Here is a 15554-nt window from a genome sequence, read left to right as displayed (position 1 = left end):
AGACTTTTGCTAATATGTTATCTCTGGCAGGGAGCTGACAGTGGCACACATCTCTATTTGAGATGCAGTAGAGCTATTTTAATGTTCTCGTTTAAAAAAAAATTATTACAATATCTGTGAATTATTTTGTGGCAGAAGATCCCACAGAGACATTACATTTTCTGGTTACTATGTCACTATTATTAAGGAGTCATCTCCAAATCTGATGCTAACAAGCTACAATGACAGAAAATAAATATAACAGATAGCATTGCAGCACCCACTCATTTCAGCCCTATACTTAATCTATGTGTACTAATTCTGTTGTTTCCTGGTGATTACTTATCTTGCTTTATTGCCAGTTTGAAACAACATTTATTAGCTCTGTGACCAAAATGCAATTTATTTACCTCAAAATACATGCACGGTTTTTTTTCTACAGCTCTTTGGAAATTGTGAATAACTTAATATGTTTTCTGAACTGAGTTTATTGCTAACCTCGCTGGCAACTAGCTGTATAGCTAACATAACATATGATACATTTGAAAATTTGGTTTACTTCATGTATAAACTTTCCTTTTGTTAATTTAAATGCTAAATACTAAATTGAGATACATAAATATTAATGTTAATATTCAAACTATTGACATAAATATTTGGGAGCTATGATGGTCGTTTAAAACAGGTGGTTAGATTTGATGCAACAACAAATAACTCGATTTCGTGTAGAAAAGCAGTTAGCATCATTTAAATATACCTTACTAGCCTACATGCACGTCGCAAACTAAGTCTACCATACGACTGAACAAAGCAAAAAGAAACCAAGAACAACCACAGAAATAACAATATTAAAGTCACCACTAAAAACCATTTAAGTGAAGCAATGAAAAGGCAAAACAGGACTGCAGGTTGCTAGAAGCTTCCTGACAATTAGACCTGAAGTTAGCCTTGTGTTGCTAACTTTAGCCCACATTACAACGCAAACTTACCATTCAGTGTGCAGCCCGTTCGTGCAGTCATCATCTTCTTTCACTTCAGCAGTGTCCACGTTTGGGTTGACAATGTGTTTGCAGTGTTACAATGCTGAACTTAACACCAGACAGAGTTAACAGTGAATGTAGCTCCAGACATCCTCTGACCCTTGTGTCTGAACTAAAGTAATGATAAACATAATCAGCTGTTTAACTTAAATAAACCAGAACCTACAGACCTGACTTACCATTATACCACATGAAGATACGCCTGTTGATGTTATTTTTACATTTACCTGTTGATCTTCTTTTTTTTCTTCTTTTTTTTTTTACATGGCCTGATTAATTATTTCCACACAGTTCATAAAATTGTTCTAATCACATAATTACTACAGGAGGCTCAGGGGAACTTGGCCTTTCTCAGAAGGGGCCAAACAGAGACCGCTACTTTGCTTATATCGTTAAACATCTACATTGAAAGCAGAGAAAAGTGAGGACATTTTGATTTAGACAAAAAAATATATCAAGGAATATTTTTGGAGGAGCGCTTGAAGCATAGTCTACAACTTGGCATATCTTTCTTCAACACTAACTATGAAGTAATGTAAATGTCAGCTATTAGCCTACATGTGATTCTTATCAGTCATTAAAAGAAGCCAAGATGAGGGGCCAAAGTGAGACAGGGTCAATGTGGTCAGAAGCATTTTTTGAACCATGAGTTTGTAATCAGTGTTCCTACCACGGATGTAGATCATTTCTTAATGGCCAATTTTTTCCACATTTTCTCCCTAAAACAACATTTTACAAAGTCAACCTTAAAAGAAGAAATCAGAACAAGAACTCAGTGTTTTTATGGCATTGCTGATTGATGAAAATATGTGCTCACCATTTAAATAATCAATCTAAGAAAATATTTTGTTGATTTGGACACTTATTTATTTACTTATTTTTAATCTTCTTTAAATAGTCTGGTTTGCGGTTGCTTGTTGAGGGGTTAAAGACAATCCATTGTTAAGCATTTTAAAATCTCCACAAAGGGCTTCTTTCTGCAGGGCATGTGGGCCAGCTGCTGTCAGTGTCACCCAAGAGATTTTGAATATAAAGGGCATTTAAAAACTGCCAGATTTGTGGAAGATGGGCGGTGCATAACAATTTAGAGTTTATGTCACCGCAAACATATATGTACATTTAAAGGATAAAATAAGGGAAGAGAAAACATTTGGCAAAATACTATGATATATACGTGTATTTACTGAATGAATAAGAAAGCTCTGGCCTTATTTTTTATCGAGCACAAGGTGGCAGTAGAGGTTTACTGGCAATTTACCATTTGCCCTTAAAACTGCAGTGTCCTTTGCACCTGCTGTAACAGCGAAATTTGTTGTGCGAACATGTAAGGAAAAGATAAATAAGCGTTATATAAGGAGTCAATATCAACTTTGTCCTAAAGGTCCCAAACAAAACATAAACATGGTATGTTATTCTTTAATGTCATTAGGCGTACTTTGAAATCAACTAGTAACATCTCTTGTAGATTGGTTTACATAAATAGGAATATTTGCATGATTCTCCTATATAATGTAATAAAAGGAGAGAGACACACGAGGAGCCTGCATTGTTACTAAAATCTGCAGACATTGACTTGCCCTTGGAATATATTTGTGAATGAGCCCGGGCAGAGGGGCGCTCCCTCCTCCCCTCTCCTCATTTGGATAAATGTCACGAAATACCTGACGGGCGAATCAGTGTGCATTTTTGTCATTCAAAGGGAGGGAAGCTTGTCATTTTGTTGCCTTGGAGACTACAAATCAGCGGCATCATGCAGTATCTCCTTGTCCATTCCCAATGAGCGTTTGCAGTCGCTGCTGTCGTCATCAGAGCTGAAGGGCGGAGCCGCCTGAGTCATCTGCGCGTTGATTGGCTCCTGCCGATAATGAGCTGCCATTGAAGATTTTGGGTTGATGCGGGGAAGGAGGTGTGTCTGTGCTTGAACAAGCACACGCCTCTTACATAAAAACTGAAAACAACGGTTGTGCTGATCAGACGCACCAATTTGAAAAGCTGTGCTTTCGTCCTTGGGCTTTTCTGATAGAGTTTCAGCCGGAGACACCTTTTGGTTCGCGCGAGCGGCTCGAGCTGCCTTTAAGGGGACAACAGAGACGGTCAAAGTAGAGAGAGGCACGTGGCTGTTTAAACCTTTCTAATCAGCAGCATTGACAGCAGGTGTGAATTCATGTCTGTATTCTCCCCGCAGATATACTGGTAAGTACTCGCATCTTTTCGACTTTTCACCTGCAGCAAGTTTGTTTTTATTTGTTCTTAACTCCATAGGCACTAATGTCACATAGACCAATAATATCATAGCAAACACTTTAGTTGGTAACTTTACACCTAAGTTAAGAAACAATCAAATATGAGTTGTAGTTTCTTTTTGCTAGGTGATGTCCCCTTTGTTCCTTCACCCACTTTTGTTTCCTTTGATATTTTCTTTTGTGGGGTGTTGCCCCTGAGACCCGAAATGTCATATCACAAAGATGGGAAAGAAAGTGACAGAAGATTCTGTAGCTCTCCGTGAAAACTCATGTTAGAGCCAAAGTGATTGTCAGCCAATCCGTATTTTCCGTATTTGCATGTTGATAACTCTTTCTTTTCTAACTATAGAGGACATACAAGTTCACTTGTCTGTATCCTCAGGCATTTAGTTGGAATACGACACTGCTCTCATCCCTTAGTGCTGCAGGTGCAGTGCAATTGGAGATGGAAAGATGCACTGTGCTCCTATCTGTTACTTATATCTGTTTCTCCAGCCCTAACTCTTATTAACTTCTCGAAACGTGTGTGTGGAATGCATCTCGGTGCATCTTTGTTTGTCTAAGTACGTCTGTTATCTCTCTTGTGTTTTCCTGTTTGTAGAGAGGATGCACTGTTTTGCAGCTCTGTTCAAACCTCAGCAGGCTTCTGACGAGCTCTACCAGGAAGTTAAGAGTCGATCTCTTTACTGTAACCATACGCTGCCTTCTTGCCTATACTTCTGCAACGGGGCTTTCCATTCCTTCTTTAATTACTCATTTCAAATGTAAGACCAGAAAAGTTCAAGTAAACTTTCTTTTGGATTTGTGTGCTGCCAGACTTGCTAAAACTCTTTTAAATGTCCATTCTATGACTTCCTATTCTTGTGCAAAACCTTAGAGTGGTGTGGCGTTGTTCAATCCCTGCACTACCCACATATACTGTTGCTGCAGTGCTGTTTGATTGATGGAAATCTTTGTCCGTTACCATACAGGCTGAGATTTACGATGCTGGTAGTAAGAACTGTGGGGTGGCAGCAGAAGGGGAAACAATGTTGATAATGCAAGATTCAAATACCCCTCTTGTGCAATGAGATTGTTGCACTTGAGGGCCATTTACAGTGCAGACATACAAGGAGGCGGCACAGCCTTGGTCTTTTTTTTTTTTTTTTACAGCCTGAAACAGGTGGATGAACTTGGTGTCATTCTAAGGAAGTGTGCTCACAGTATAATGAGGTAGGTAGATGTTTTACAAAGCCAAACTGTCTGCACCTCCAGTGGCTGTAATCCACAGGGTTAAACCTTTTAAAGACATGTGTAACATTGTTCATTCTCATACATGGTATAGTAAGCGGTGGTGGTGGGAGAATCCCAAGAATGTCCTGGAAAAGGACTTTAGTGATTAACTCTTGGTCATGTCTTATGCAATTTTAGCTTTTAGAAATATTGCATAACTCCACTTTAGTCGGATTGCAACAAGACCGATCGTTTCATTATTGATTTGTGTGGTGAATATTCCCTATTACTTATTTAAAGTCGAAGATCATGTGTCCAAATTGTTCGTCTGAGGAATATTTCCAACTATTGTAACAAGGGCAATAGAATCGCACACTATTCAGAAGCTTACTTCTGACCACTTTTTTTTCTTCCCCACAAACTGTCCTAGAAATGACTTCGAAAATGTTGCAGATGGATTTATCAACAAATGGTTTTAAGTCTATAATCCCTCCCATGTGCAGTCTGGACTTGTGCTTTAAGACTGACCTGGTCTTGTACCTGTGCTGCCCTCATTGGACATGGCATTAGGAAGTTGGCACGACCAGGTGTGCATTATCTGCACTGAGTCAGGAGGTGACGAGGTGACGAGCCATCTGCCACAGCAGCATCAAGCATTCATTAAAGAAGGCCAGTCATCTTAAATCATGTCTCCGGTTGATGACATGACAACATGCTCATCAGCATTGACTGAACTAGCTGTGGTCCATGATCATCTTATGTAACACGCGCTCAGGTTGCTTACTTATAGAACACTTAACGCTAATAAAGACGTCCCCTTTACGAGAGGGACACTCTGTCCTCCTGCCTGACACTTGGAAGTAGCAATAGATCTGACTGTGGTCTGCTTGTGTTTGTGTCCTCCCAGGTCAGCGTGTTTCTCCTGCACCCCCACTTCCTCCTCATTGTGCCCCTTTATGTTTTATTAGGCAGATGTTCTGTTATTCTTAGCCGAGCAGGATGTTTATACGATCCCCGCACAGAAATATGACTGGCAGGGGCCGAGTGTTTAGCTTTCTTTCCCCTCTTTCTCTTCTTGTCTTCCTTCTCCTCTGCTCAGGTCTTCATTGTCATCGTTCATCCCTCCTTCCTCTCTCCTGCTGCTTTTTTTTTTTTTTTGCATGCCTGCCTCAAACTCTCTGCTCCCCCCCCACTCAAGGATGAAATAAGTTCAAGAGCAGCCCCAGATGACATTATTTTTTCCATGTTAATCCTAGCATATCCTTCATGGCTCCTTTATTTTTGGATATCCGGGTATTGTTTCAACCAGGTATGCCGTGTTGCTTGAATGGTTCAGTAAAGGTTATGGTGGTTAAACCAGTATGAGTAATCTCATGATTAGTTGTGCCCTACACCCTGCAGTGATGCGACTGTCTTCCTGGAGGAAGCAGATAGTTTAGGGCTGGTGACTGGTGCTGCTGGGTTTTCTACTCTTCACGATGGATTAGCATTTATTTTTCATCAGGGCTTAATAAAACCTGAGATGGGTAGTGTGTTTCAAAACAAATCAACTATCAAAAATATATATACACCCAATAGCAACATGACTGACAGTGTAACACAAAGCTGTAGATAAAAATGTAGATGCCTAAAAAAATACAACAGACTTTATTTTCTAGTAATCTTTGCTGTGATGGTCTTCTCTCCACTGTTTTGGGTCATTTTCTTGATTTTTATTTTATTTCTTGATTTATTTTTTAATAGAATTTATTGATCAAGTAATGTTAAATGCAGTGTAGCAATTACAATAGTGTTGGCCGCTCAGTCAAACAACACCAATGTAAAGTGCATGATCACATTAGCCCCCCCCCAACCAAAGCAGGCTGTAGTAGAATTTAAGCTAGAGGTTGGGGAAATAATCGATTTATGTAAAAATGGAGATTCTCACCTTCTATGATTTTTAAATAGATTCATAACTAAATCGTTTTACTGTAGAGCAAGTGACTGGCTAATCTGTCACTCCCTGCTAAGGGTAGCTCTTTAACTCATAAGAATCAGTAGCCAAATGGAGCAGCAAGACATTTGGCCAGTGTCACAGATGGAGTAGATCCTGAACGATGTACTCATTCAAAAATAGACTTTAAATCCAGAATTGTTTTGAATGGAAAATAGATTCTCAATCGGATTGTGACCCCAAGAATTGACATTGAATCATGAGATACCCAATAATCCCAGCCCTAAGATAAGAAGAATTGATTTGTTTTTGTTTTTCTTATTTTTAGCTTAGATATTTTAACTGAAGTACAAATGTGACCTTTTTCATTGTTGGATGTAGAGACCTTATTATGCAGTGGGAGAGTTTGTCAGAGAGAAATCACTAAAATCCTTGAGTTTCATGGTAATTCATGCGCCACTAAAACAGAGACGTAGAGAACACACCACCGAGGGTATTTTCAGTATGATGAGTCATAAAGAGAGACAGAAATATTCAGCTGCGCTTTACTTAGAAATTCCACTGCAGGTGTCATGTTGTAATTGCAGATGGAGGTATTGTAGGTTTATTTTTTGTAGGGACATCTGTTTGTGAAGCGTATCAAACGCCGAGATGATTCAGTTTCCAGTTTGTTATCTAATGGACTTTGAAGCCAGGGGGTTTTGATGGATGAATAAGACTGCGGTGAATGGTTGAATTTATTCTTTGGAATACATTTACATAATCACTCCTTATTTCAAAACCATGTTTCAATCACAACCAGGGTATAATTTCCACCATTCTGCTGTATCCCAAAATAAATGTTTTTTTGTTTCGGATGCAAAGTAGGTCAAGTGTAGCCCACACATCTCTTGAATGAATAAATAAAAAAAACCATCCATGAATGGGATAATGTGAGGATATGAGCAAGTATGTTCTGTTTTCTTTCTTCTGTATAGCATTGACCACAAGCCTGCAGCGACTGACCACAAGGCAGCGGGCTTTAAATAGAGAGCGTGAGAAGGCTGCTCAGCCTCTCGTCTCAGGACTTGGTAAATGTCAGTCCTGGGCGATGCTTAAGTATTCTTTATTTCATCCTAACTATGACACTGCTGGATAGTGAACAACACGCTTATCATGAATAATCAGCATTGTGTTGCTTACATCAAAAATTGGAAAGTTTGGCCAAGCTTTAGCGGAACCCAGAGCATCAAGTTCCTCTAGAGTCAAATACCACAGACCGCCTTCAGTCGACTCTCACAATGACTGTGTTCTGTAGTCTCTACTGCAGGAGCACATCAGCCTGTTTTTATGGCCACCTTATGCAAGCAGCAGCATCAGCTGTGCAGATCTGCAGTGCATTACCTCTGCACGGCAGAGCACTGACTAGATGCTTAGTGGTACTGTGGTCAAGATGTGCAGAGAATAAACTTACACCGACACATTTTCCATAGATCGAACAGAGACTTTTAACCTTTTATTACAAGGTTTGGGCATTTTGCATTTATCAAATGGGAGAAGTGGATAGAGTAGGAAATTGTAAAGAGAGGAAAAAGTGGGGAATGACGTGTGAGAAAAAAGCTGCGGGTCGCTCTTGAACCCAGGCCGCCTGATTGGAGGACTACAGCCTCCGTACATGGGACGGAATCTATCCGCTAGGCTATCAGCATCCTGAGACTGTTATGCTTTGATAGTGCAATTTAGTTTGAAACTGTTTTAACATGGCTGCCCCTTAGTGTCTTTACAGGGAAAACACATTTCTAATAGTGCTGTCACTCAGCTTGTGTGCAGTATACACTGCAGGTGTCATGTTGATGTCAGCATATCCTTGTCCCACTAATGCACACAGAATATCAGATTGTTTTTAATACAGAAGAGGGATCTCAATTTGTTATCACAGAATCTAACAAAGTAACTTTTTGTTCTTTTAACCTCGCAGCCCAGTGTTTGTGCCCGGACGAGATATGACTGAGGTGATGATCAATAGCACCCCCATGGAGGACATGAGGCTGAGCCCTAGCAAGGACAGACTGTCCTTCCAGGTAAGACACAAGCATCCACACACACAATCACACACACACGCACAATCACACACTGCCCGTAAAACACCACAATCGTCCCATTTCCCTGTACATCCGTACATTCTTACAGACATGGTCACTTCAAATAAGTCCATTTATAATAGTGACTTTGCTTGACCTCGGCATGAACAGGAAGGAAGAGCCACTGTCAGGTTTTGTAGTTTGGGAATTAAAAGATGTCATTGTAAATGCAAAAGAGGATTTACATTTTTTTGTTTATTCAAAAAGAAATAAACGTTCTTTTGGCGTTTTGTTTTTAATATTCAAAACCGGTTCCAGGCTATATTGTGTTTTTACCAAGGATGTTTTGACTCAGGACCAGTACTGAGGTTGGAACACTGACCTACACATTTTAACACTGACTTGTTCAAATGTAACAGTAAACTTAAACACAATTATTAAACATTCAAATATATTGGAAAGAGGTCATGGTTAGACATAACTTAAAACGTGCAACAGTAAAGTTAGTCTGAGAAATGTGTGCAATTTACTGTAACGATGACAACCTATTTAAATAATAATAAACCCTGAAGATTCAGAGTGACAAGAGGAGCAGCCATCAGGTGGTTTTGACAGGATGCAGCTTTGTCTTACTGTCAGCTAAACAGGACCATCCTGGAAACACGACTACTAAAGCAGACAACTGCTGCTTTTTTGATGCTGCATGTGTCAATAGGCTGATAGAAATAACTGGCAGGATGTTTAGATACTTGAATCAGTTTGAGCAGTTACGGTAAAATGTTTGTATCTACCCACTCCGGTTAGGACAGGAAGTAGGTCCTATGGTCAGTCGAGCTGCATCTTAGCTGGTGGAACAGAGTTACAATAAGGTCATGGTTAACTTAATACTCCACCTGCTGAGGCGCTCAAATCTCACAGGGCCATTTCAAAAGACTTTTCTTTGTTTGAATTTCTTACTTTCGTATGGGATCCATTTCATGCTTTCTTAAACGTAACACAATGGAGTGTTATTGCAAAGCTGAGGCTGACCCAGAGGAAGGGGTTTGACTTCCTCCCCCCCCCTCAGTTCATAGCCCAGCTGTAAGTCTGTCTGAGAGGATGAGATGAGCGGATGGAGGGAGGGGTGGTGTTAAAAAAAAAAAAAAAAAAAAAGGATGCTTCTTCACTATTTCTGTGCCCACTCTGTACTTCCTCATCCTCAAGGTCTCCATCACTCCCCTCTATGAAGCAGTGATGCTGCCTCCACTTCCTCCATTATGTATGTTTGGGGCTTTGACACACATTGTGTGACCATTGAGTTCCAGCTGCACCTATAAAAAGTATTTGGGATGAATATGTCCTCAGTGTAAATGGATGATCAAATGGTTACTAATGTACTGATTTATCATCCTTAAGCCATGATTCAGGCGTATAGTATTCACCCTGCACACCCCCCAGAAGATCCTAAAATAGCTGGCATTGTGCCTGGCTGATGATGTGTCGTCGCTTTCTGTCACTGGATGTGAAACAAGTTATGACATGTGTTAGCAAGGGGTCCAAAGGCAAGGTCATTCCCTGCCTTACTTCCCTCTGACGCACACTGAGGATTGGCGATACGGGCCCGGAAATGCAGATACACACAGGCTTTGTACTTGTACACAGACGAGCTCTCGCACATCCAATCGCACCTCTTGGCGTGGCTTTATAAGCAGCTGTTTTTGGAGGATGTAAAAGCTGCTGATAGAAGCATACATGCATTCATAACCTGACAAATTCTCACATTCACAAGGCATATTTATAGCTTTTTGTGTTTTTCCTCCCTTCTCATCCATCTCCATTGGAATTCAGAGACTCAGACACAGCTGGATCCCGTCTATCTCTTCCTCTCTTCTCCTCTTAGTCTCTCTTCTGCTTCAACTAATTCTTTTTTTCCACTCGGCTCTTTGCCCAGACAGTGACATTGCCCCCCCCCCCCCCCTTTTCCCTTTCTTTCAGTGTCTTAGAGTGAAATATGCAGGTCTAAAAATATTCTTCCACTTTATCCAAACAACAGCAAAAATGCTGTTCTTGGACCAGAAGTGGCAGGCTTTTTTTTTCCCCCCTTGGGCCGTTTCTCCGGTTCCTGAGAACAGAGAGAGTCTGATGTTGATGTCAAATCTTGCCAGGATGGGGAATGCTTGTAATCTCTCCTGTCAGAAAGTCCCTCATGCCTCTCACTTTAGATCCAAACATAAGCGAGTGCTGCACTGCATTTGTATCATCAGCCTGGATTTGTATATAACTGCTGATTTCATCGTCTTTCCGAAACATTTTTCCATCTCCACGGGAATACCAAGTATTCAACTCTAAATTTATATATACACAATTTTTTTTGAAACCTTTCACCTTTTTGTGTTTTTAGCTTGCTGTTGATTTGAAATGTTACGATTATGCTCTTGTATAATCTTCCGAGTACTGGGTGGTGCAGTACTGGATGAGTTGGTAAGCAGCTACGAGCTGCTTGGCAAAATGCCTCCCAAAGCATTTAGATTAAACATGATGCAGAATTGACCGTAAGTCTCACTGGACATGCCTGATTGACTAAAACAGAGCCACTGATGTAACTTCTGCTTGTGCAATCATTTATTTGAGTTAGCCCCTATGTGGAAAGCTAGAATGGTTGTTGAAAGAAATACGGGCTAGGTGAGGGAAGGTATGCCACCAGGAATTTAGGGAACATTTCGTATCACAGATGTTTAGACTCTGCCTCTCTTCCTTCAGAGTGTTTAGCCTGTAGAAGTGCCTGCAACACTTCTAAAATACTCAAACAGTGCCGAGCCTACACTAAGCACTGATGATGGATATGCTCACTCTCCCTGATACAATATACACTTCAGAAAAAGAATTTCCCATGGGTGAGGTTTGGGGTCTATTAACAATTGTGTTCAGGAAAATTCAGTTAACAACTCAAAAAGTAATAAAATGTTGGGAAACAACTTTCAGAGATGAGATTGTTTTGCCAATAATTATGGCAACTTATTAATATGCTGATTTGACACTGATCTTTTTATTTCAGTTTTTGCATTCAAAGAATTAGCCTTTGTGTTTTTTTTTGTTGTTTTGTTTTTAAATACACCAGGTTGTCCGACTGTAAGTTGTAACTGTCCATATGAAATTGCCTAAATTGGTACAAAAAGTAGTTTGTAGCATTAACTTCAATTCCAGGTAAGAGTCGGTCATATTTGAGTGGTCTTAGTGAATGCTTAACTGCGGCTGAAAATCTGGTGGACTAAATCACTATGAACTAAATCTTTAATCTGGGGAAAAGCAATCAATATTTTGTGAAATACTCTGAGAATAAGAATATCAAACCGTCCTCTTTGTAAGGTTTAGTTTGTTTTCACATTATGACTCAAAGCTCATGAACACAACATCAAGAGTAACGTCCATTCTCTGTAAATAGGACCTTCACACAGATGTAGCATCAGTCCTGAGGTAAACATTTGTCTCCGTCCTTGTCCTTTCTCTCCAGATATTCCCCGACCCCTCAGACTTTGACCGCTGCTGTAAACTCAAAGATCGCCTGCCCTCTATTGTGGTGGAGCCGACGGAGGGAGAGGTGGAGAGCGGGGAGCTGCGCTGGCCTCCAGAGGAGTTTCTGGTCAGTGAAGAAGAGGAAGATGAGGAAGACGAGCAGAATAATGGCAGCATCCCAAACGGACAGCCGACACAGAATTCACAGCATTAAAAGGCTGTGTTGTAGCATTGTTTCTCTTTCTCTTGTTTCTTTCTGCTGGACTCTCTTCTTCACACTGGTTCCACTGCTCCTCCAGCACTCCTGACAGATTCAGACGGCAGACACGCGCTCAGTGTCTCGTGATACCATCTCGTTGCCCTTGACACCAAAGCATCACACCCACAAGAGAAGCAATACACAATAACACACTCTCACATGATGAAGTATCCTCCCAGTCTGCAAACGCACCAAAACAGGCTTGAAAAGAACAGACATGCACTCTCATAATCTACACATCCTTCCTCCCATGCCTGTCACGAAGTGTGTCTCCGCCTGGAAGATGTCCTGTTGGACAGTGGCAGCTCTGAGCTCCATGGACAAGCTCTCACACTGTAAAGAGGGCTGTGACTGCTCTCGATCTAACTCCAAAAATGGCTGGCGTCATGACCCCAGAGACTCTCATACTGAACTATTGTGGTGTCCGTGGGAATAATCGTCTTCAGTACACAGTCTGTACCTGTGTTCAGTTTCTGGATTGATATGTTGGTTATTGTGATTGCCACTGCTGTGTTTCTGAGAAGTGAATGTTTAGTGGTGTGAGAAGTGGGTGTTTGTATAAAAATGTTCTTGGGACTTTTGGTTTCCCTCGACAAGATTTGTCGAAAATATTTTCTGTGGTCTTAACGTCAGAGATTCATTTAAAAAGAAAAAAAAAATGACGGGAACGGGGAAATAATTTTATAAAGGTGAGAAGAAAGCAAGATAAAACAAACCAGCATGTCCCTCTTTGTTAATGTAAAAAAATGTCATTGTACAAATACTTGCAGTCAGAGGTCAATCTGTCATAATCCCCTCATTGGGGTGATCCCCTGTAAGCCTTTTGACGAAACAGACACTGATGACAAAGAGAAATGTGTCAACAATCACATAAACAGAGTAGGTAATTGTTCAGAATAGTGAGGTATTGAAGGCCTGAAAAGTCTAATATTTGACAAAGCAGTTTATAAAACGATGTACAGACCCAATCAAGGATGTGTAAATACATGTTCCCAACGAGCCAAACCCTGAAGCCTTGTGGTGCGCTGCTCATGTTTGTACTCTGGGTTTGGTTTCCTTTTCAGAAAGACAAAGAGTGAGAATCCCTTTTGAGCTGTACACACCTGAACCGAAAAGTTAACTGTCTTTAGTCTTCCTGTTCTTTCTTCTTCTTCTCTTCTTTTTAAACTGCCATATATTTTGATGCAGTGGAGTTCAGGTCACAAAGAAATCGCACCGTATGACAGAGTTCAGATGCATAAGACAATATCTTAAACACATTCTCAAAACACAGTTAGTCCTGTATTCGCCAAAAGTTGTTTTTGAGAAATCTTCTTTGCTCTCTGGTTGTGATGTCTGTCATTTAATTTGTCTGTATTGAAGTCTCAAAAGTTTGTTACTTTGTTCACTCTTTAAATATCAACAGGTTGTTTGTGGAACAGTTCTTGTAAGTCATTTAGTGAAAAAAGACGCAATATGAAATCCTGTTCAAGCATGACTGAGATATTATGTCTGTTGTGTTAACTTCTCATTTGAGTGGCATTAGGGCTGTGTACAAAACATCTCTCTCTCTTTCTCCTGTCTGTCACCTACAGGTCCCACATTGTTTTTGTAAAGCTCAGGGAGATTAGCCGCCATCTTTCTGTTTTTGTTTTTCTTTGTTTTTTGTATTTAGACCACTTTTCTCTGTGACAATAACAGAGGCTGTAAATAAACATTTGAATTTGCTATCCAACTTTGTGACTCTGCTGTGAAAATAATTGACTTTGAAGAGTTACTGCAGTGTTTACTGCACATCTTTTACTGGGGCGCTCCAAGTATTGTTACGAAGAGACTCGACTTCTGTTTACTTTAACTTTCCCTCATGTGAAACCCCCCACCCCTTTCACCCACTGGCTTCACCTGCAGTGGTTAGAAGAAAAAAAAGTTGTACTTCCTGCTCTGCATCTTGCATACAGTCTCTCTCTACGAATGCAATTGCTTGTATCAAAAAACATGTAGATGTGAGAATAAGCCACATGCTACATCCTGTCTTCAACTTGTGCACATTTAGATACCGCAATTTCTAATCTAGTTTAAAATTAGACTGGAGCTTTCTGGCATTATGGAGAACATGGGGTTGACCTGCAAAACTTTTTCGGGCTTTTTTTTTCTCTATGATCCCAGAAAATAAGGATAGTGGAGAGTATAAAAGCCTGTGGAAGCAGCTCCTCACGCTCTCCCCATAAAGACTTACCACAATGATACAGGACTAATAAAATGTGGTTGAGTGGAAATGCTCTAATGGGGGACTGGGGGATTTACAGGAATAAACGGAAAGCTTTGTGATCACAGTTACAATGGAAACTTCTCAGGTGATTTGCAGCTCTGTACTGTATTAACAACCCCGCAGGTCAAGTTTGATTGCCCAGTACCGGGAATAGTCCTTCAGGGGTGCTGCTGTAAGTCCTTCAGGCCTGATGGATTTTCGAAGGTGGTTCTCTCAGGGTCTTTGGGTCACTTCCTAGAAGGGAAACAATGCACTGACATTCTGTCTCACTTCCTTTTTCCTGAAAAAAACAAGAAGCAGAAAGCTATTAATACCCCCCCCCCCCCTTTTTTGATAATGGCAGTCAGCAGCAGAGTGTATCCGGTGGCCACTTCTGTAAAGGCAAGAACAGGAATGTCCTTTATTCCTTTCTTATTGTCTGCTCCTTGATCTCAGTGGAAAATGTCATGAGATCACGGAAAGAAGAAATCACAAGAAGTTAGGAAAGGACAGACGCAGTTCTCCTCAGAGAGACTCGCTGAACTCACATCCAGCTACGCAGTTATGTGACGTCAGACGGAGACCTCTGAACTTTGCGTTGACTTTCAAATATGTCTGAAGAAAGTAATGGTGAGAGAGCAATATACTTCAGCTTTAATAAAGAAAGGTCCTGAGGTTTTGGGCCTTATATATATGAATGGAAAGCCCTGAAGCAACGGTTCATAGCATTATGACTTTTCAACAACTTTTATCTTCGGGCACTGACTGTCGCAGGAAACATCTCTTTAATTTGATTTAATTAAATGCGGCTATAATTTCAGTTGTCCTTGACACCTACACATCACCGTTACACTGGGGGGGCTAAAACTGCTTTGTACATTACAACAAAATAGCACAGTTCAAGCCCCCAGAACTATTTTCATACAATGTTCTGATGTGTATAGCTGATGGATTAATATGTGAACTCCTCTTATTGTCACTGCTGGTTTTGGATTTGTATATTTCTGAGAGATTAATATTGAATGATATGTATTGAATGTTTTCTCCTTCCCCTTTAGAATGAATTCAAATGATTTGACTTCACAAAAAAAAGCATCCTGGAATCGTTT

General features: G+C 40.4%; 2 protein-coding genes across 2 annotated transcripts in view; both read left to right on the top strand.

Annotated features, from left to right (window-relative positions):
* lclat1 (lysocardiolipin acyltransferase 1) overlaps positions 1-15554 on the top strand; it is a 290110-nt gene that overhangs the window by 255922 nt on the left and 18634 nt on the right. The gene's annotated exons all lie outside the window — the stretch shown is intronic.
* Positions 2781-13932, top strand: lbh (LBH regulator of WNT signaling pathway). Its single transcript, XM_079369204.1, has 3 exons — positions 2781-3212; positions 8365-8467; positions 11958-13932. The coding sequence occupies exons 1-3, from the start codon at positions 3184-3186 to the stop codon at positions 12171-12173; spliced, it is 348 nt and encodes a 115-aa protein (XP_079225330.1). The 5' UTR covers positions 2781-3183; the 3' UTR covers positions 12174-13932.

The sequence above is a fragment of the Symphodus melops genome (assembly GCF_947650265.1).
Source record: "Symphodus melops genome assembly, chromosome: 19".
Taxonomy (NCBI): Eukaryota; Metazoa; Chordata; class Actinopteri; order Labriformes; family Labridae; genus Symphodus; species Symphodus melops.
This window is presented reverse-complemented; position numbering and strand designations above follow the sequence as displayed.

Excerpts from the sequence above, each read along its gene's own strand:
- lbh (XM_079369204.1), top strand. The coding sequence starts at position 3,184 with ATGTCTGTATTCTCCCCGCAGATATACTG. Across the intron at positions 3,213-8,364 it reads TTCTCCCCGCAGATATACTG|CCCAGTGTTTGTGCCCGGAC; the intron begins GTAAGTACTCGC and ends TTAACCTCGCAG. Across the intron at positions 8,468-11,957 it reads AGGACAGACTGTCCTTCCAG|ATATTCCCCGACCCCTCAGA; the intron begins GTAAGACACAAG and ends CTTTCTCTCCAG.